The sequence below is a fragment of the Ostrea edulis genome, chromosome 2 (genome assembly GCF_947568905.1).
Source record: "Ostrea edulis chromosome 2, xbOstEdul1.1, whole genome shotgun sequence".
In the NCBI taxonomy this organism is placed as follows: Eukaryota; Metazoa; Mollusca; class Bivalvia; order Ostreida; family Ostreidae; genus Ostrea; species Ostrea edulis.
The window spans coordinates 64,941,490-64,961,585 of record NC_079165.1 but is presented as its reverse complement, the minus strand read 5'-3'; the positions used below and the strand labels follow the sequence as shown (position 1 = coordinate 64,961,585).

The following is a 20,096-nucleotide window of genomic DNA, read 5'->3' as shown; positions in this document are numbered from 1 at the left end:
ATGAAAGGTCAAACTGGGCATAGTAAGATTTTGTCCTTTCTATATCTGAAAAACTCATTGCTTTACAAACATCAAACATAGTATGATGGTTCTACCAGGAGTAGATGACCTTGATTGGTTTTGAGAACTCAAGGTCAAAGGTCTAAGAGTCATCAAACTGGATTTAATAAAATATTGTCTGCTCAATATTTTAAGAACACTTTGTTTGACAGACATCACTTGGTACACCCCTAAAGTGTAGATCATTGGTTTTCAAGTGACAAGGTCAAAGGTCATGACTCAAATGACTGATTATATAGAAATTTCTGCTCAATATCTCAAGAAATTAAAGTTAGTATTGTGACTGCCCCTGACTAGTAGATAACCCATATTTTCACTATCATTACAGACATTCTAAATTTTCCTTTTCAATATTGCTACACACAAGCTATATGCTTCTAAAACATTTCTTGTTTCTTTATTGTTTACATGGGATTCCTGTTCTTGTAGTTTTACTGCCAATGGAAGAGCATGGAGACGAAGCATCAGGAGAATTTCAATTGCATGCAACTGAGAGTGATGAGAGTTTATGATAATCAACATTAGGGTGCAGATCTGCAAGAGTGCTACCATGTATATGGTCCAGAAGATGTGATAAAAACATTTTAGTGCATAGGGTATATTTTCACTCCGACAGGTTTTACCTTTCAGAGATTTAGTTAATTTATATGGAGTTATGGACATTAAATAGATTATGGCTCTAGTGACTCAAAATTCCAAGCCAAATGCTCTGTGATGATCTGATATCACGTTATTAGCTGTTTTATGTGTGTCATATAGGCAATTATGTATTGTGTTTTTAGTGGTAAAAAATATACTTGTTTCAGCAACAAGTATTCTATGAAAAGAAAACTATTGACTCAATATCAGTTTTAAGAATGCACGAAATAAAGTCAGAAAAGTACATGTATCATGTTTTTTTATGAGGTCCACTTTTTAATATCAGTTATTTACAGTTTAGACTTTGTATTACATTATGCACGAGGCTTCTCCAGTCTTCAGATCTTTTTTTCAGCACATGCCCTTCAGGCATTTATATCCACTAATTCTACTAGCCGGAACAAATATTTACATGTCCACAATTTTATTAAGTAATTTTATTCTTATTTGTCTTTCAATGCCAAGGAAACCCACATGTATTGTCACCATTTTTTTCAATCTGTACAGTTTTTGTGTCTCCAATACAAAAGAGTTTCTTGGAAATCGCAGTAGAATGATGTCGTTAAAATTTTATGCTTCACTTTGAAAGAATAAAATAAACACTTTAAGTATATTTAATGCTATAGATGGTATTTAATTTAATATATTACATTATTCACGAAGGAAAATGAAACATCTTATGAATGGATTGATCATTCGAATCAAAAGCAAAAGTACATTGTTATGAAAAATAAGGAGGTTTAAACCTTGGAATTTACATGCCCTTTGGGCTTGTAAGTATGCAATTTCCTCATGCCTGCTTCCAATTTTACCAGCTCCTGGGCATCGGGCTCCTGGGATTTGTCGAACACTGCTTCTCTGTCGTACTAGAGAAATAAAACCATTGACTACTGGAAAATGGATGTTCCATTGAAGGTCACCTCAATACACAACGTTTACTGGTGATCACTTATAGTTAATGAGACTTTATTTTAGCTGCATATATTTTTCTTGTCCGATTGTTCAGTGAGACATAATTTTCACAAACAGTATAGATAAAAAACATACCCACTTCCACTTGTATCGTCGCAAGCCACGTCCATTGTCTCCGTTTACCGTCAATGAGGTACATGTACTAGAGTACAGAGATTTTCATAATACTGAGCACCCTTTAAAGTTGATAATGACCGTTTTTAGAATTGACTGTTAACAGACACAGGAAGTACTCCCTCACAAAACCAGCTACAGTTGGTGATCACAGGAATTCATGCATTTAAATCCCCAGAGGCATTAAATACTGACACATTCTATGAACACCTCAACTGGAGGAAAGAAATAAAACAATACATTGGAATTGTTTTCTTACATCAATGTTCACAAATACACTGTACTTCGAAAATTAGGAACATGTAGATTCTGAGAGTTTTAAAAAGATGAGTTTGGCTCATTGTGAAACCAGACGCATGTAGTGTAAACGTCATTTTAGTTTGAGGCATCAAGGCACATTGGGTGTCTTGTGTTACTAAATTTGATAAAGATTCTAAAATATGTTAATGAAAATTTATGCAACTAGATGTTCTACTATTGAGAAATAAAAGTAAAGTGTCTTCCTTCTACATGTCACTTCATTTCTCTCATTTATAAGAGGTGTTTAAGTTTTATCCAATCAAAATTGAGTGCACATGCTTGTGAGTGCTGGAAAGTAATTTCACCAGACTAGTAAGGAGTCTGAAAATACATCTACATGAATTTCAACACATTTCATGGAAAACTAAAAATGTTTGATATAGATTAATGGATTTTAGATGTTAAAAATTACATCACACACATTCAAGTGCATGTTATTAAAGAATTTTTGTTCATGCCATTCGGTAGACATATCATAAACTAGAGTAAAAATTTTATTTTATATTAGTCTTATTAGGAAGTTGTAGCCATTTTAATGTCAATGCCAAACAAGAGGCCCATGGGCCACATCGCTGACCTGAGTCACCTTGGCCCATATCTGAAGACTTTCCATATATATTTGCATGTAAAACCTTAGTCCCTATTATGGCCCAAACTACCCTTTGCAAACTTGAATCTACACTATGTCAGAAAGCTTTCATGTAAATGTCAACTTCTTTGGCCCAATGGTTCTTGAGAAGAAGATTTTTAAAGCTTTTTCCTATATTTGTATGTAAAACTTTGACCCCCCCCCCCACCACTTGTGGCCCCATCCTATCCCCGGGGGGCCATGATTTGAACAAACTTGAATCTGCACTATGTCAGAAAGTTTTCTTGTAAATATCAGCTTTTCTGACTCAGTGGTTATTGAGAAAAAGATTTTAACTATATATTTGTGTGTAAAACTTTGATCCCCCTTGTGGCCCCGAGCATCCAACCCCCGGAGCCCATGATTTGAACAAACTTGAATCTGCATTATGTCAGGAAGCTTTCATGTAAATCTCAGCTTTTCTGGCTTAGTGGTTCTTGAGAAGAAGATTTTTAAAGTTTTTCCCTATATACGTGTATGTAAAACTTTGATCCCCCCTTGTGGCCCCATCCTAACCCCGGGGGCCATGATTTGAACAAACTTGAATCTGCACTATGTCAGAAAGTTTTCATGTAAAAATCAGCTTTTCTGGCTCAGTGGTTCTTGAGAAGATTTTTAAAGATTTTTCCTATATATTTGTATGTAAAACTTTGATCCCCTATTGTGGCCCCATGATTTGAACAAACTTGAATCTGCATTATGTCAGGAAGCTTTCATGTAAATCTCAGCTTTTCTGGCTTAGTGGTTCTTGAGAAGAAGATTTTTAAAGTTTTTCCCTATATACGTGTATGTAAAACTTTGATCCCCCCTTGTGGCCCCATCCTAACCCCGGGGGCCATGATTTGAACAAACTTGAATCTGCAATATGTCAGGAAGCTTTCAGGTAAATTTCAGCTCTTCTGGCCCAGTGGTTCTTAAGAAGATTTTTAAATGACCCCACCCTATTTTTGCATTTTTGTGATTATCTCCCCTTTGAAAGGGACATGGCCCTTCATTTGAACAAACTTGAAAGCCCTTCACCCAAGGATGCTTTTTGCCATGTTTGGTTGAAATTGGCCCAGTGGTTCTGGAGAAGAAGTCAAAAATGTGAAAAGTTTAACAGAGAGACGGACTGACAGACGGACGGACAGACAGACGACGGACAAAAAGCGATCAGAAAAGCTCACTTGAACCTTCGGTTCAGGTGAGCTAAAAATGAAAGAAAACCTTTTCATGGTGTTTCCATCATTTTAAAGAAAGGTATGGTGATTTGCCAAACATGTGCTGAATAGTAATTTTTGACCAAATCAAACTAAGATGCACCCAGGAAATAAATTTTCAGAGATTTTGATGAAATACAGAAAAGGTAATTGAGGTCCTTCATAGAATGGCACATTCAAAAAGACGATGCAAGTGCATGTACATCCACGTTTGGGACTTTTGTTATATGACCCTATAGATATGATTTGAATATCGTCTCATTTCCTTAATTCATTAGATTGTTGTAGATGTCTTGATATTATCCAATCAAAATGAAGCATGTGTATGGACATGCAGATTTAATGACTTGAACCATCTACCTCATAATATAAATATAAAATATTTCATTGGAAAACAAAAAATCTAGAGAATAAAGAAAAAACAATAACAAAAAATGTTTGTAAAACATGTATTCCTCAAGATATTGGGCAGATACCGTTTATTGCACCTGCTGACCTTTGACCTAAATCAAAACCAACCCACATAATTATGAATATCATATAACAACTGAGCAAAATGTTCTCAAGATATTGAGAGGATACCAATTGTATAATAGCGCTAAATTGCACCTTGTGATATTGTTTGATATTTTGACTTGAAAATGAAGGTTAGACCAACCCCTGTATGAAATATCATTATCAAACAAAAAGTTCTCAAAATATTGGGTGAACACCAATTGTACAATGCACTGCATTGCACTTGATCTACTGCCAATGACTGACCCCTGTAAGAAATATTATCAAAAACTGGGTGCTAAAAATATTGAGCAGACACCAATTGTACAATCAGATTAATGCATTGCACCCAGTGACCTGTGGGCCTGAAAATCAATAGCCTACCAATGTTCAACCCATGTATGAAATATCATCAATATCAAACAAAGAGTATTCAAGATATTGGGTGGACACCAATTGTATAGTACTGCATTGCACCCAGTGACCTTTTGACCTAATATTCAATGGGGTCATCTACTCCTAGGGATGTACCAATTTAAGTTTGATGTCTGTCAATCAAAGGGTTTTCTTTCAAGATATTGAATGGACAGTATCTTCCTTATGATGTTCAGTTTGACCCTTGACATCAAAATCAATAGGGGTCATCTGCTCCTTAATATGTACCAGTGTACCAAGTTTGATGTCTGTCAAGCAAAGAGTTCTTTAGCAAGTTTGGTGTTAATCATGCAAATGATTTTTTTAAAAAGAGACAATTGTAAGTCCAGTTTAATCCTTGACCTTTGACCATGTGAACCCAAAATAGGGTTCATTAACTCCTTATGATGTACCAAGTTTGATGTTTGTCAAGCAAAGGGTTCTTCAGATATTAAGTGGATAGTATCTTCCCATGTCCAGTTTGACCCTTGATCATGTGATCTCAAAATCAATAGGAGTCATTTACTCCTTACCATGTATCATTGTACCAAGTTTGATGTCTGTTAAGGAAGGAAAAGTTCTCGAGATATTGAGCGGACAGTATCTTCCTTTGTACACAGTGGATTGACCCTTGACTTGAAAATCAATAGCAGTCCTCTTCTACTCATAACCAACCAACATATGAAATATCATTATGTTCAAATGAATGGTTCTCAAGATATTGAGCGGACAACGTGGTCTACAGACTAATGGGTGCAAAGCAATATTCAATGAAATTTGAAGCAGTAATTCATCTTTACTGTGAATATATTTTAATAATTAACCAGTTAATCAGTCGAAAAATTTTTGACTGATTACCATCTGATCGTAGAATATTTGGAAAAGGGACATTAAACTAATTAGCAGTAGTTAATTTTCAGTGAATCAGCCTCCCTTTTAACAATCCATTTTCCTCAGTCTGACCGCCAGCTGGTATTGAATATGATAAAAGTCATTAATAAAACTGAAATTTTCAAAGTGCTATTTATATGTACATGTATGTTATCCATAAACAAATGTATACATATGATTCTCTACAAAAATCCTTCATTCAAATGCACACACTTTTATTGAACACAAAGGTGGAATATCCTCGGATTAGACTGTTATGATATACATTATACACTTTGTCCTTCATGCTGGCTTCATATGAGGTCAGAACCTGGTGGACATTTGTGTACGATCAATGCTTTTGATGTAAACACCCCTGCTTCACCGACATCCAAGATGTCCAAGAAGTTAAATCTGTTCATCATAATTTTCTTTCTGTTCTTGTGAGGCGTCTCTCGGCACACCTCACTACCACGATTTCTCTCAAATATTCTTGCTGTACTCTCTGAGTGTGACCTTCATAAACTCTATCATTAACTGATGAAATCATTTCTTTGAAGATTTCTCTGTAGGTTCCTTTGCTTTTGCAGATCTTGCATATTGCTGGAAAAAGGGAAATATAGCATAATTATAGCATTGAAATCAACAGTGCACTAGACAAATGCTTTTACTGGACACAACGTAAATATTTTATAGGAATTTCTAAAAATGTGTTATGTCAGTGGAGCATAAATTGCCTTGTACGCTTTTTGACACAAACTTCTACTTATAACAGACACTAATGAGATGTGTCTTCAATGAAATAAATCAAACCCAGTATACTAAGTCAAGCAAGTGATTTCACAGTCATATGTCCGAGGACAAGTGCTCAGGAAATGAATTTGTCAACCTCAGCAAATATATTAATTACACAATATGAATAGTACCTGTATAAACTAAAATCACAGTTATGGTCATATTAGGGTACCCAACATTTTGAACACAATCAAATGAAGTAAATTTTTGCTGTGCTTACATGGGATTTTCCACAATTTGAGGAAATCAATGTAAATCAGTCACTAAAACATGAGATGCACCAATAAAAAGACATTTTTGAAGGATTCAATTTTTGGGTAATATTTTTCCATCGAATTTTCAAGGAAAGATGTATAAAAAATGCAAAGATAAAGGTGGTTTTGTGGTAAATATAGCGTTTTAGTAATATCAAAACATTTACAAATACAGTTGTAGTTTTACAAAATTTTAAACAATTTTGGGGGTACCCTACGTTTTCGAGTCTTCCACTGTCAGATTGTGTACCTACCACTGCCATAGGTTTGGAATTGAGTACCAATCCATTGGTTGCTTTGAGAGCTTTGTGAGCTGAATTTTCATTGGCAAATGTTATAAATGCCTGTCCTTTCATTCTGCCCTCCTTCATCAAACGTATATCAAATCTGTGTTTAAAAAATGACATTTATATCAAATTATCTTATTTAATTGGCTAATTTAATAGAATAATATGTAAAGTTCATGAGCTATATTGTACATTGAATTTTTTAGCCTACATATTTTTCTCCAGTTCTTCACTCCAGTTTACAAAGCCTCCATATATATTAACAAGGTCCTGTAAACAAAAATAAAAAAACTCAATAAAAGGAAAAATATGAAATATGTATGAATTAAAAATAAATATATTGTTTGAATATGTGAGAAAGAACTTTTTATGCAGACAATTTATTTCCCAACAATGTTAATTATGCTGAAAAGCATTTTGTAACAAGTTGGTATTCTTTACCTGTTCTGTGGTGTGTTTTGCAAGATTCTTAATGTATAATCGACTTGCAATCTCACCGCTGTCATAATTCTTAAAGACTGAGAAATTCTTCATTTCTAAAATAAAGGACCAGTCAAGTCAATTACTAAGTGTAACTGAAAATTCTTTAAAATCTAAAATTTATATCTACTCATGTATTCAAAAGAGCTCTCATGTTAGATACTGGTAGTTGTGGCAAATTTTTAACACTATAGATTTGAATACATTTGATTTCCATTGAACAAAATATTGGAAATGCTATCCTTGGATTTGTCATAAGGTACCTGACGGAGATATTCTGCCACTTCTGATATCAGCCATAGACAAGAACTTTGTAGGATCTACAGTGTATGGCAGGTCAGATTCCCTCAACTCTTCTTCTGGTGGAGGCTGAAAAAAAGGTGAGGATATAGTGAAAGAAGTAATAATGACACATTGGGATAATGAAAGAGAGTATACATTTGTACCCTGATAGTTATCATCTTAAACTGGCACATAGAATAGGGGGGGGGTAGGGGGGGGGGGTAGTAGTAGTGAATGAGAAGAATGTAATATTAAAAGTTTTGAATGAACAATCTGAGTCAGTCATTCAGATATAGTCAGCCACACTATATTCATATTAGGAGACTGCAGCTTCCCCCACCCAACTCTTCTACGATTTAAGAAAATGAAGTTCAGGGGAAAAGGATAGTCCGAGTCAGTCAATCACACAATCACAGTAGAAGTCTGCAATACACACACACACCCCTCACGAATTACGATTTTGAAGATCGTATAAAACCTGGGTCCTCCCCCATCTGAATAACAATGATACAATTTGTACAGGCCTGTTAAAGTATGAGTACAGTTGTAAAATATGATTGCTTCATTGCCGACACATCTTACCTTTTCCACAGGTTGAATTTTCCCAAACCCACTCTCCTCCTTAACTGTCTGTTCAGCTGACTGGACCACTGACAACACGTCTGGGTGCTCTGAATCAACGCAATAGACACACCAGTAATTTACATTATAGACCTTACAGGTTGCATGTACTTGTCTTTTCAAAGTTGTTATAATACACAACTAACCTTTTTCGTCATCTTTGCTAAGAACTGTTTCAGGTAGTATGAGTTCAATCTTTTTGTGTGGAACCTGTGTTGTTGTCTGCTCAAATACTTCTTTTGTACTCAGTATTTGTGCCGGTTTGGCAGGTATTATCTCTGTCTGGGGAACCAAGGGAGCTAACTTTGGTTTCTTCCTGGGTAACCTGGATTTCCTCCTCATTGGTCGTTTGGTAGCTATTTTTTCTTTAATTGTTCTTTTGAATTAAAAGTATTAAATTTCATTTGCAAAATGAATTGACGTAAACAGACACTGGTAAAATACACTCTCATACAAGTTTGGAGTACTTGAATATAATGAAGACAAAGATGTAGCATTTCCTTACCCTTTGTTTTTTTTACCATCACTTTCTCCTTACTCTTTGGTTTTTTTTACCATCACTTTCCCCTTACTCTTTGTTTTTACCATCACTTTCTCCTTACCCTATGTTTTACCATCACTTTCTCCTTAATACCCTTTGTTTTACCATCACTTTCTCCTTAGTACCCTTTGTGTTTACCACCACTTTCTCCTTACCCTATGTTTTACCACCACTTTCTCCTTACCCTTTGTTTTCGCCATCACTTTCTATCTCGGATTCTTCTTCACTCATAACTTCCATCTCTTCTGCTTCTAATTGATCTTTTCCTAACATCTGTGTATCTTCTTTATCACTCGGCTGTTGGTAAAAGAATGTCAATCTTTTGTATTTTTAGAAAGCAAAATATTCTAAAACACTCTATCATACTATGTATTTGTGGTCAACAGTGGTTGCATATGAGAGGGTATTGTTGTCGCATACTCAGGCACATGGCTTTTCTCAGTTACTCTGGCTTCCTTCCACATCAATGACCCCTCTATGCCAATAACAGAGTTGATGAGAGACATTAATATACATGTAACTTGATTGTTGATCAACATAAAATAAATAAAGTTTAAAGAAAAACCGTGTATTTGTATCAGTTTTCTTATCTATAATGTACAGTGTAAATGTACCAGTGTATGCCCCCTCCCCCAAAGCAATTACTGATGAATTTATCAGAATTTCAAAACTATGATTGTGGCTGTGGCAGGGGTAACAATCCCTTATCCAACTGTATTAAACAGACTGGGATTCATACTCACTATGGGGGGGGGGGGGGGGGGGGGGGGGGGGGGGGGGGGGAGAAGTTACAGTACCAACTGTGTTAAACAGACTGGGATTCATACTCACTATGGGGGAGGGGGGGGGGGGGAGTTACAGCACCAACTGTGTTAAACAGACTGGGATTCATACTCATTATGGGGGAGGGGGGGAGAAGTTACAGTACCAACTGTGTTAAACAGACTGAGATCCATACTCACTATGGTGGGGGTGGGGGTGGGGGGAGAAGTTACAGTACTAACTGTTAAACAGACTGGGATTCATACTCACTATGGGGGAGGGGGGGGGGGGGGGGAGAAGTTACAGTACCAACTGTGTTAAACAGACTGGGATTCATACTCACTATGGGGGGAGTAGAAGTTACAGTACCAACTGTGTTAAACAGACTGGGATTCATACTCACTATGGGGGGAGTAGAAGTTACAGTACCAAATGGGGGAGGTAGATTCATCTTGTTCATCAGGTGGAGAACCTTCAATGAAAGATCAAAATAAACACTGCATTATTTAAATACATGCATATTGTATGTTTTGTAAACTGTAACAAGAGGCCCATGAGCCACATTGCTCACCTGAGCAGCAGTTTACACCTGTAACAAAATATTTAGCCACTAATTTAATTTGTATCCTTTACCTGGTTATGGTTAATTTGTATCCTTTACCTGGTTATGGTTAATTTGTATCCTTTACCTGGTTATGGTTAATTTGTATCCTTTACCTGGTTATGGTTAATTTGTATCCTTTACCTGGTTATGGGAGTCATGGTTAAACAATTTGTTGTAACGAATAGGAAATTGTTTGCTCCTCATTTCATGATTTAAGAACACAAAAATTTCACTTTATAATCTAACATGAAATGGATCCATTGTGAACCTTACATGGTTCAAGGGGCAACAAATTGATTAATGTTGGGTCACAATATATATCATTTAAAAAATTGTACTTTTCTTGATAGTAAGGTCACAATTTGAATAGACTTGAAACAACACCCTATTAGCATGATTAAATGACTTTCACATTTCAACTGTGGTCCCTTCTTGGACCTTGGGAGGATGTTAGGCATCTTCCAAACATTAGCATGATTCCATATTTAATTCAAAAATTATAATCTACTTGTTCTAAAAGTAAAAATAAAATCTGAAGATTGTATTTTATATGTACAAATATTTCTATATAACACTTTGGACCCCTATTGTTCAGATATTATGGCTTAAACAAACATGATTCTACCAAAGGTAAACAATCTTAAGCAAATGTTTTGCTAATACCATTACAATTATTCCAACAAGAGTACCGCAAACAGTACATAATACGCCCGTGAAATGCTTACATAGGGTGTTTTTCTTGTGCTATAATTTGTATAACTTTGCTTCAGGTAGTATCAGCCATCATGAGGCTGTGACAAACTTTCATATGAACAAAGGGTCTTAGCTTAAAAATCGAGATTTCCTCAAAATGGACCAAGTTCAACAACCTGTAATTTTTTTCAAAAATGGAAGAAAATCAAAATCCTTCCCCAGATGCACATCTTCAATACCCATACAAACACTCCACAAAATAAGATGGTCCTCATTTGAAAATTGTGGGAGGAGTTGAGCGGACAAATTATGTACCCTCCATAGAATATTAATTTCCAAATAGACTAAGTTCAACAACCTGTAATTTTCTCAAAAATTGTAGAAAATCAAAATCCATCCCACATGCACATCTTCAATACCCATACAAACACACCACAAAATAAGAAGGTTCTCACTTGAAAACTGTGGGAGGAGTAGGGTGGACAAATTATGTACCCTCCATATAATAATTATTTCCAAATAAAGGGGCAAAACTCCTGGAAAAAAGGTTGAAATGGATCAAAATTGCAGTATGATCTAGAGTGACCCACAAAGAAGCTACACATCAAGTTTCACTATGATATGTGAAAGGGAAATGAAATTATAAAGAGAAAACCCCGAACGGACGGACGGACGTACAGACATCACTGTACCATAATACATCCCGTCTAAAGACGGGCGTATAAAAAATGAAAATCTTCAAAAGAAATCACAGTATTTTCATTATTTTGCTATTACATGTATTTAACCTTGGTGATTATGGAAAAGAAAAGTTTAAAAAAAAACATCACAATATTTTCACCATTTTGCAATTTTCTCCGTTGCAAAGGAGGAGCTGGGGTAGCCCTTCATTTGAACAAATCATCCTGATTACTCAATAATATACAAATATAGCCTTTTCATGAGGTCGATCCATAGATATATCGACTTCATAGAAAAGAATATCGACCGAGCACGAAGTGCGAGGTTGATATGCTTTTCCGTGAAATCGATATATCTATGGATCGACCAATTGAAAGGGCTACATTTGCTATTATTTTTTCAAAGAATGCTTGACAAAATTTGGGAACATAAATTGCAATTTTTAATTTTTTTTTAATATGTTGAGATTAAGAAATATGGTAAGCTCTTTTAATTTCAGTGTGGGTTCTTTATACTTAGTAATTTTATGAAACATGTAATGAATAAAGCATCTACCCATTTCCGGAAATTATAACAATTTAGTAATAAATTCAATTCCCTAATCTATTATTAGAAAGTACAGGTCAATCCGAGTTTTTTTTATGTTTATAATCAGAAAGACCCAGTCAATCCGCATTTCTATACTTTGACATGTGATATAAAACAAACCAATGCTGAAGTGCATTACAATACATAGAAATAATATTACTTTATGGTTCCCTATAATGAAAACCCTGAATTTTTCCTATTCAATGTCAATTAATATTAAAAACTTTTTCCATATTTTTATTGAAAACTGTTTGCTCTTCATGTTGTAAAAGATTAATTTCTCAGTGATGTTAGATTATTGAAAAACGCCACTTGTCCACGGAAGTTTGGGACAACCCTCGTACATGTTAATGACGTTATATCTTGTCTGCCGACGCAACGTTATACAAAGGCAACTTTCCAAGTAACCCTTTCCATCAAAGGAAGCAATATCATGCTATATTTTATTTTTTCATGAAGTACATTGTCGTAAGATTAAATTTTGACAATTTCATTAAATTCAAAGAATGGGCCGATTTTGACCTTTCGTGGCTCTAGCTCTTTGGTTAAAATTTACTTATTGATTCTGGAAGATAACATTTTCAAAGGACATCACTATGTTTTACAATATTTTGCTATTATCTTCCCTTGGAAAGGGATGTGGCCCTTCATTTGAACAAACTTGAACCCCCTTTACAAAAGTATAGTTAGTGCCAAGTTTAGTTCAAATTGACTTAGTGATTCTGGAGAAGAAGATTTTAAAAGATGTTTCCCTATTATTCCTATGTAGAACTTTGAACCTGTGGCAGCAATATTGATCCTGGATCATGGTTTAAACAAACTTGAATTTAAACTACATAACAACCTTTTTTGTATATATTTTAATTTTATGGTGCAGTGGTTCTTTGGAAAAAGAATTTTTTAGACCCAATCTTCAGGTTATTTTTAAAATTATCTTGCCTTTAAAATACCCTTCATTTGAACATTTGAAATTGGCCAAGGTGGTTCTGGAGAATAAGATGAAAATGTGAAAAAGTTTACGACAACTATGACAGACAATAAACAAACAATAAGAAAAGCTCACTTGAGGCTTTGGCTCAGGTGAGCTAATACACTATTTTCTGTGGTAGCTTTTGTAAATAAATATTTTTTACAGATCCATGAATTTCTAACCAATCATAATTATGTAGCAATCATCAAGTGCAATAAATTCACAAAGACCCGTCAAGAATGGTCTCATGTGATTTGATCATATTTGTAGAGATTATACAATAAAATGCAACTTTTCCAGAGATGGTTTTCTTTTTTTTAAGTATCTATCTAACTCTTTACAGAAAACATGTTTCTTTGTCATTAATTTTACAGAAAACACTCCACGGATAACTAGAAAGATAAATTTCATTATCATTTTACTAAAAACACAAATATATATATGAATTATATTACATATGTGTAACATAATCATCTCAATGCATAGCTCCAAAGCTGGGTTAAAAATCAGAAGACCTGACTACAATTTGAAACAGTCATCTTAGTATGTCCATATCTCAAAAATAAATGCCAAGTGAAACAATATACTGTACCTACCTGGACATAGAATTTAGGGTATGAAGCCAGAGCATTGGCAATATTGGTTACTATGGAAACAGTTGGTGGAGGATATAAATAGTGCAGCTTTGGGTTCCTTGGGTATTCCATCCTACAATTCGTCAATAACCATTCATACAGTTTATATTTGGTGTTACCTTTACAATGATTTATCTATATGTACATGTATTTTAATTAATACTTTTAAAAACTATTAGTACAGTGTACATACATTTCACTGAGGAAATGTAGTACATGTACACACATTGTGTAAGTTTCATTGAGGAACGTAGTACATGTACACACATTGTGTAAGTTTCACTGAGGAAATGTAGTACATGTACACACATTGTGTAAGTTTCATTGAGGAAATGTAGTACATGTACACACATTGTGTAAGTTTCACTGAGGAAATGTAGTACATGTACACACATTGTGTAAGTTTCATTGAGGAAATGTAGTACATGTACACACATTGTGTAAGTTTCATTGAGGAAATGTAGTACATGTACACACATTGTGTAAGTTTCATTGAGGAAATGTAGTACATGTACACACATTGTGTAAGTTTCACTGAGGAAATGTAGTACATGTACACACATTGTGTAAGTTTCATTGAGGAAATGTAGTACATGTACACACATTGTGTAAGTTTCATTGAGGAACGTAGTACATGAAGATACACTGTGTAAGAAATGATATAAATTTATGAAAGCATCATTCTGATACATGAGTAAAGTGTGGTTGATCATATTGATTAAATCCTATATTGCCCTATAGGTGTTTATTTAGTATACTGTAAACCAACTTTTATTCGCACGAGAGAAATTTTCACAAGATTCGCGAGAACCACTCATCACAAATATTTCTTGCTGCGAACCAGACCTTTAATGTTTTTTGTACGTTTTAGATTATCTTTGGTTGCGAAAATTAGTCACCACAAAGCAGGTCTTCATGAGTAAATTGTAAATAAAGTTGTCGTGAATAAAAGACGGTTTACAGTCTTTGATTGTATTTTACATCTGAATGGAAAACATTTATTTGCTATATTAATATACATATATACTGATATGGAACAATTTCTCATATTCAAAATACATTACAATTTTTTCAACTTGGAAAATGCCACCAAATCTCATCACTTGTTAATGATGTCACAATTAATTTGCTTCGCTACATTTATACACAACATGAATAAAACACTAGTGACATCAGTGAATATATTCACAAATTTGAATATTGTGAAGCTGTAGCAGCATTTATCAAGTTTATATAAGAAATGTGTCATTTGATAATTTTCATGAGGTTATGACTCCTCAAACCAGCATATTTCAAAGATGCACATTAGCATTTCATGAAAAATACACCTGTGTAAAAGTCTCATTCTACTTAAATGACAAAAATATTTCAAATCATATATTCCCTTCCAGAAGATTTAGTTTACACTGTTTGCCAATGTGACTTCTTTCTGGTTATCTCTCTCTTGTTGTGATATCATCTCTGATGACTTGTGTACATTCTTCCTCCCCATATTTTAAGGGTAAATAACTATTTAACTTATAAAACATAATCTGTACATATAAAATCTAAAAACATCTATGATCCCAATAATTTTATAGGGTCATATTTAAGAGGAAATAAAACAAACCATTTGGTGCAATGAATTAAGGTTAATATTTGTGTTTGAAATAAACAATTATTTACTGCCATGTTTTAAAGGTGTTTTCTGTGGGTAGATACTCATCGGGTTTCTCTTTTTTGGAGTCTTGAAGAATTTCACTGCCTTCTGTAAGTTTCTTTCTGAGAATATAGAAGTAGTTAGAAAGAGTTAAATTTACATGTAAGAAGAAACTATAATTAAAAATCTTCAATATATCCATTTCATGCTTTAGTTCAGCTTAATTAACATTACAATTTTTTTGCATAATTACTTTAAATCTACAGGTTTTAAATTTTAATACAGCTATCTTTTAAAATCAATTATTCTATACATTTACTTTTATTTAGTTCTAGTTCTAATGAATTATAATTCGCAGACCTAAGCTCCTTGGGAGTAATACGCAAATGATCAACTATACAAGTTCAATAGATGGTCATATACCTCTTTTTTTCTAATAGGGATGGGAAATTTTTACTCTGGGTACTCTTTGCGAATTCTACAACAAGTTTACAACCACACACTTCTAGCTGGTGAAGCTGGTTCAGTGCCTGTAAATTACAAGAAACATTCATGATGTTTATCAAACAGTACCTAATTAAAATACCATCGCTAACATTACATGACGTGGAAATGGTCTTATCTCTTACCTTCCTAGCTGAATCATGGTCAGGAAACATGGCGAAAGCTGTATGTTTCTGGGGGTAAAGGAATGCATTGAGTATTAAAGTTAATTTCAGCATTTTGTTCACGTTCAGTAACCATCTTCAAAAGAAGTTAAACTATTTACCATTGATCCTCTTGTTCCCATAACTTTAACTGTTGTGGCACCAAAATGTATAAGTAAGTCTTCTTTGTCATTGCTGTTAAGTTCAGATGGCAGGTGTCGTACATAGAGTATGCAGTTTGTCTCTGATGATGTACCCATGTTTCCGCTTTCTTTCTAAAATGAAAGTAAAGGGACATCAATGTCATTCAAGCGCTTAGGAGCATCACTATTCGATTGAAACGTATTAAAGATTCGGTTTCAATATGTCTGCGTCCATGGGAAATGATCGTTGAGACTGAGTTAAATTATTAAAGAAAAAATAAGCATGAAGCTGGTATTTACCAACAATAGTCTATATTCGTATGATTATATAGAATAACATTTCAGCTAATGAACTAGGAGAATAACTAAATGTAAATCTGCAGATATGTAACGTGCATTTTTGCTCATTTTTATTTTCTTCATTGCAGTCATGTCTGTCGGGTAATCCAAGCAAACCATGCTTCATCCTTCATTTCAAAGGTGTCACTTTGATGTTGGACTGCGCACTAGACGTTGCTCAGATTCTGAAGTTCCTTCCATTATCTGTGGTACCAAAGTAAGTCTATAAAAGAATATCTGGATGATCTAGAACTGCAGACCAGACTGGGAATCAAATCTGGACACCCTAAATCTCTGGTCAGGTGCTCTACCAACGGAGCTTTATGGTTCATAGCAATCAAACCTAGCTGAGAGAAATAAGTTGTCAATTAATTTGTAATTAATAATTCAGAATGGACAGTTCTGCAAAGAATTTACAGTAGTGTATTTTAGAGTTGTAACAATATGACAATACAATGATCGTACTGCTTGCAAGTCTGTATGTTACACATATTTTATCGGCAATATGATATTGTGATACAGTTGTAGGTCATATCTGTCATTAATCTGGAATGATTATATGAGTGCATGTGGCAGAAGTTTAAAAATGTATAATTTAACTCTTATTCTAAAAAATTTCATCTGATACTTTGGGAACATAGATTTACCCAAAAACACCCAAGAATACCCCAAAACACCCAAAAATATCATAGAACAGCACAGTAAACAACCAATATCGTTCATATATTAAAGAAAAATTGAATTTTTTAGTAAAAATTTTAACCAATAAATAATTTAACCAATACCATTTGGTGTAAAACAAACAATATGAATATTTCATTAAATGATCAAAACAGTAAATTATTTGATGCCGCCGATTGCACAATCATGAGTCTTCTTTACTTTCGAATTATGTTAATTTTACAATCTACTCATATCTGCTTTGCAATGGTCTCCAGTAATTAAAGTTTAACTGCTTTCCTTTGATGTAATAATTTAGCCTGTAATATCGATCATTGATTAAATATGAATTTTCATTTATTTATTTTTTAAATATCAGTTAAAATCAGATTTTTTTTCTTCCTTTTTTTTTTTTTTTTTTTTTTTTTTTTTTTTTTTTAGATTTTATTTAAATATAAAATATACATTTATATGTCATGTGACTCCGATGAGCAGGGAAAATTAACCAAGTTATCGATCTTAAAATAACTCATTTATGTATTGTATATTGATACCATTTCAAATAATATACGGCGAAATTGTTCAGTTTTCTGCGTAAATAACATAGTTTTAACCAATATTTTATTTTAAATTGTGTTTTGGGGTTTTTTCATTGTATTTTTGGGTGTTCTTGGTTATTTTTGGGTGTTTTTGGGTTAATCGACGAGCCGGATACTTTTACACAGCTAATGAACTACATTTAAGTGCTGTAGATCACATGATTGTCATTTTGGAAATAATATTACCACTTCAATAAACAACAAAACTCTAAGAGGTCTTAAGTTATTGAAGACCAATCTCAGTGAGATTCATCGAGGCTGGATATTTGGACTGACACCTCTTCTGAAAGAGGTGTCAATCCAAATATCCAGCCTCAACGAATCTTGCTGAGATTAATCGAAGACATGAAAGTTTTATTGTGATATACATCGCATTGCATGTTTGTATCATGATACTAGTACACATCATATCGTGAGGAAGCCCACAATACTCGGGGCCCAACTGTATTGTATGCTGATCTTGCACTGGCAGAATATATACAATATTAGTTTAGTAATTAGGGCTATACGGACCGTGGATGTTGGCCTGGATAGCTCAGTGGTTAGAGCACCTGATTGGTAATGCAGGGATCCTGGGGTCGATTCCCAGTCCAGCCAAAGATTTTCTCCTCTCCTATATATACTACATTTATATATACTACATTAGCATAATTTTTTTTATTCTAATGTTAGACATATTCTGCCATTGCAAGAGTCAGTGATATAATGTAGTAATTTTCAAATGTGGCATAAATATAAGTATGATTTTATAACAGATTGGCAAATCTACTCCTGAAAAATATCCTTAAAGCTACTGTATAGGTACTAATAATCAAAATTCTTTCATTTCCAAACTAATATGGTTAATGTATCTATAATGACAAAATATAATAACTTGTGCAACATATTAAACTATTTGATTTTATCCCAGATAAAAGGATTACGTCAACATTTTTAGTTCATTCTTGACTAATTTAACTTTGGTTTGCCATATTTATATAATGTATACATTGTATGCACCTTCTGCACAGGTGGTTGGAAAGAAAACAGTAGTGTCTGAGTTTTGACATTAAGTTCATCAATTGTAGATATAGGATTAAGACACATTATACTAAATTCATTATGCTAGGTCATGTGTAAAACACAAAAGGGTAGTTAGATGTGCACAGATCTAAGAATTGCTGGTGGGAAAATTGCACATGGTATGCTAATTCCTAAAAGTTATTATGGATCTAAGAGGAGTGGAGGATGTTAAAATAGCTTGTGAATGCTTCTCTGATGATGGGGCTTATCCAATAGACTTGAAATTTTGTACAATACTTCAATGCCATTTGCAGATGTGCATATTGTAGGGACAGGAGGATCCAATAGTGTTGCCTTCTCTTATCCCATGGTTAATCTTAAAATGATGTACATTGTATTTCATGTAAATTCTGGTGGTTTATTATGTCTCCCCTCTTTCTTTTAGGGGGAGTCATATTGTTTTTGTATTTTCTATCCATTCGTCTGTCTGTCACAAAATCTTTTGAATGCTTCTCCTCCTATATGGCTTATCAGATAGACTTGAAACTTTGTACAATGCTTCATTGCCATTTAATGATGTGCATATTGGTGGGACAGGAGGATCCAATTATTTTCCTAAAAGTTATAGTAGATCTAAGAGGGGTAGAGGATGTAAAATAGCTTGTGAAAGCTTCTCCTCCCATATGGCTTATCCAATACACTTAAAATTGTGTACAATACTTCAATGCCATTTGCAGATGTGCATTTTGTAGGGACAGGAGGATCCAATTGTTATCCTTAAAGTTATAGTGGATCTGAAGGGTGGAGGATGTAATATAGTTTGTGAACACTTTTCCTATGTGTCATATCGGAGTTCATGATATCTATGTTCCTGCTCATGCTTTCTCCTCCATACCATGCAGTACATTAAGAGGAGGGGGTTTCATTTGGAGCACTTCCAATTTGGGGAGCTGGGGAGACATTTGTTTTTAATAAAAACAATCACTAGTTTCATCATTGTGATCGTTCACCATTGGTGTTGAAGCTGTATTCTCTTTAAGTGGTATTGTGATAATAACTATGAATGTAATATATATTTCTTTCAGATCAGACAGTTTTACCAAAAAATGGAATCACAATGACAAAGAGAAAGACAAAGTATTAGTAAGTTGTTTAGAAAATTTTAACTTTTTTCTACTCATTC

At 34.1% G+C, this 20,096-nt stretch overlaps 3 protein-coding genes and 1 non-coding gene across 4 annotated transcripts in view; 3 read left to right on the top strand and 1 right to left on the bottom strand.

Annotated features, from left to right (window-relative positions):
* LOC130052308 (cell division cycle protein 27 homolog) overlaps positions 1-943 on the top strand; it is a 12,259-nt gene extending 11,316 nt beyond the window's left edge. The window contains exon 20 of the mRNA XM_056156786.1: positions 490-943. Within this exon, the coding sequence (XP_056012761.1) occupies positions 490-572 (83 nt within the window). The 3' untranslated portion in view covers positions 573-943. The remainder of the gene's footprint in view (positions 1-489) is intronic.
* A 4,882-nt stretch (positions 944-5,825) lies between these two features.
* Positions 5,826-16,502, bottom strand: LOC130052306 (RNA-binding region-containing protein 3-like). Its single transcript, XM_056156784.1, has 14 exons — positions 16,293-16,502; positions 16,153-16,200; positions 15,947-16,053; positions 15,550-15,645; positions 13,846-13,957; positions 10,117-10,185; positions 9,136-9,248; positions 8,557-8,786; positions 8,372-8,460; positions 7,771-7,876; positions 7,469-7,563; positions 7,239-7,297; positions 6,995-7,127; positions 5,826-6,294 (listed from the first exon to the last, which is right to left on the bottom strand). Exons 1-14 carry the CDS (start codon positions 16,428-16,430, stop codon positions 6,238-6,240), a joined length of 1,452 nt encoding a protein of 483 aa, XP_056012759.1. The 5' UTR covers positions 16,431-16,502; the 3' UTR covers positions 5,826-6,237.
* Positions 16,503-16,504: 2 nt separating this feature from the next.
* Positions 16,505-20,096, top strand: part of LOC130052307 (uncharacterized) — a 46,462-nt gene continuing 42,870 nt past the window's right edge. Inside the window, exons 1-3 of the mRNA XM_056156785.1 lie at positions 16,505-16,605; positions 16,742-16,869; positions 19,999-20,056. Of these exons, the coding sequence (XP_056012760.1) occupies positions 16,597-16,605; positions 16,742-16,869; positions 19,999-20,056 (195 nt within the window). The 5' untranslated portion in view covers positions 16,505-16,596. The remainder of the gene's footprint in view (positions 16,606-16,741; positions 16,870-19,998; positions 20,057-20,096) is intronic.
* Positions 18,435-18,508, top strand: Trnat-ggu (transfer RNA threonine (anticodon GGU)). The gene has a single exon. It is a non-coding gene; the product is annotated as a tRNA-Thr (tRNA).

Coding starts and splice junctions, on each gene's coding strand:
- LOC130052306 (XM_056156784.1), bottom strand. CDS start 16,430: ATGGGTACATCATCAGAGACAAACTGCATACTCTATGTACGACACCTG. Junction 16,054..16,152: donor ACCATGATTCAGCTAGGAAG/GTAAGAGATAAG, acceptor TGTAATTTACAG/GCACTGAACCAGCTTCACCA. Junction 10,186..13,845: donor ACCCTAAATTCTATGTCCAG/GTAGGTACAGTA, acceptor CTTTCATTGAAG/GTTCTCCACCTGATGAACAA.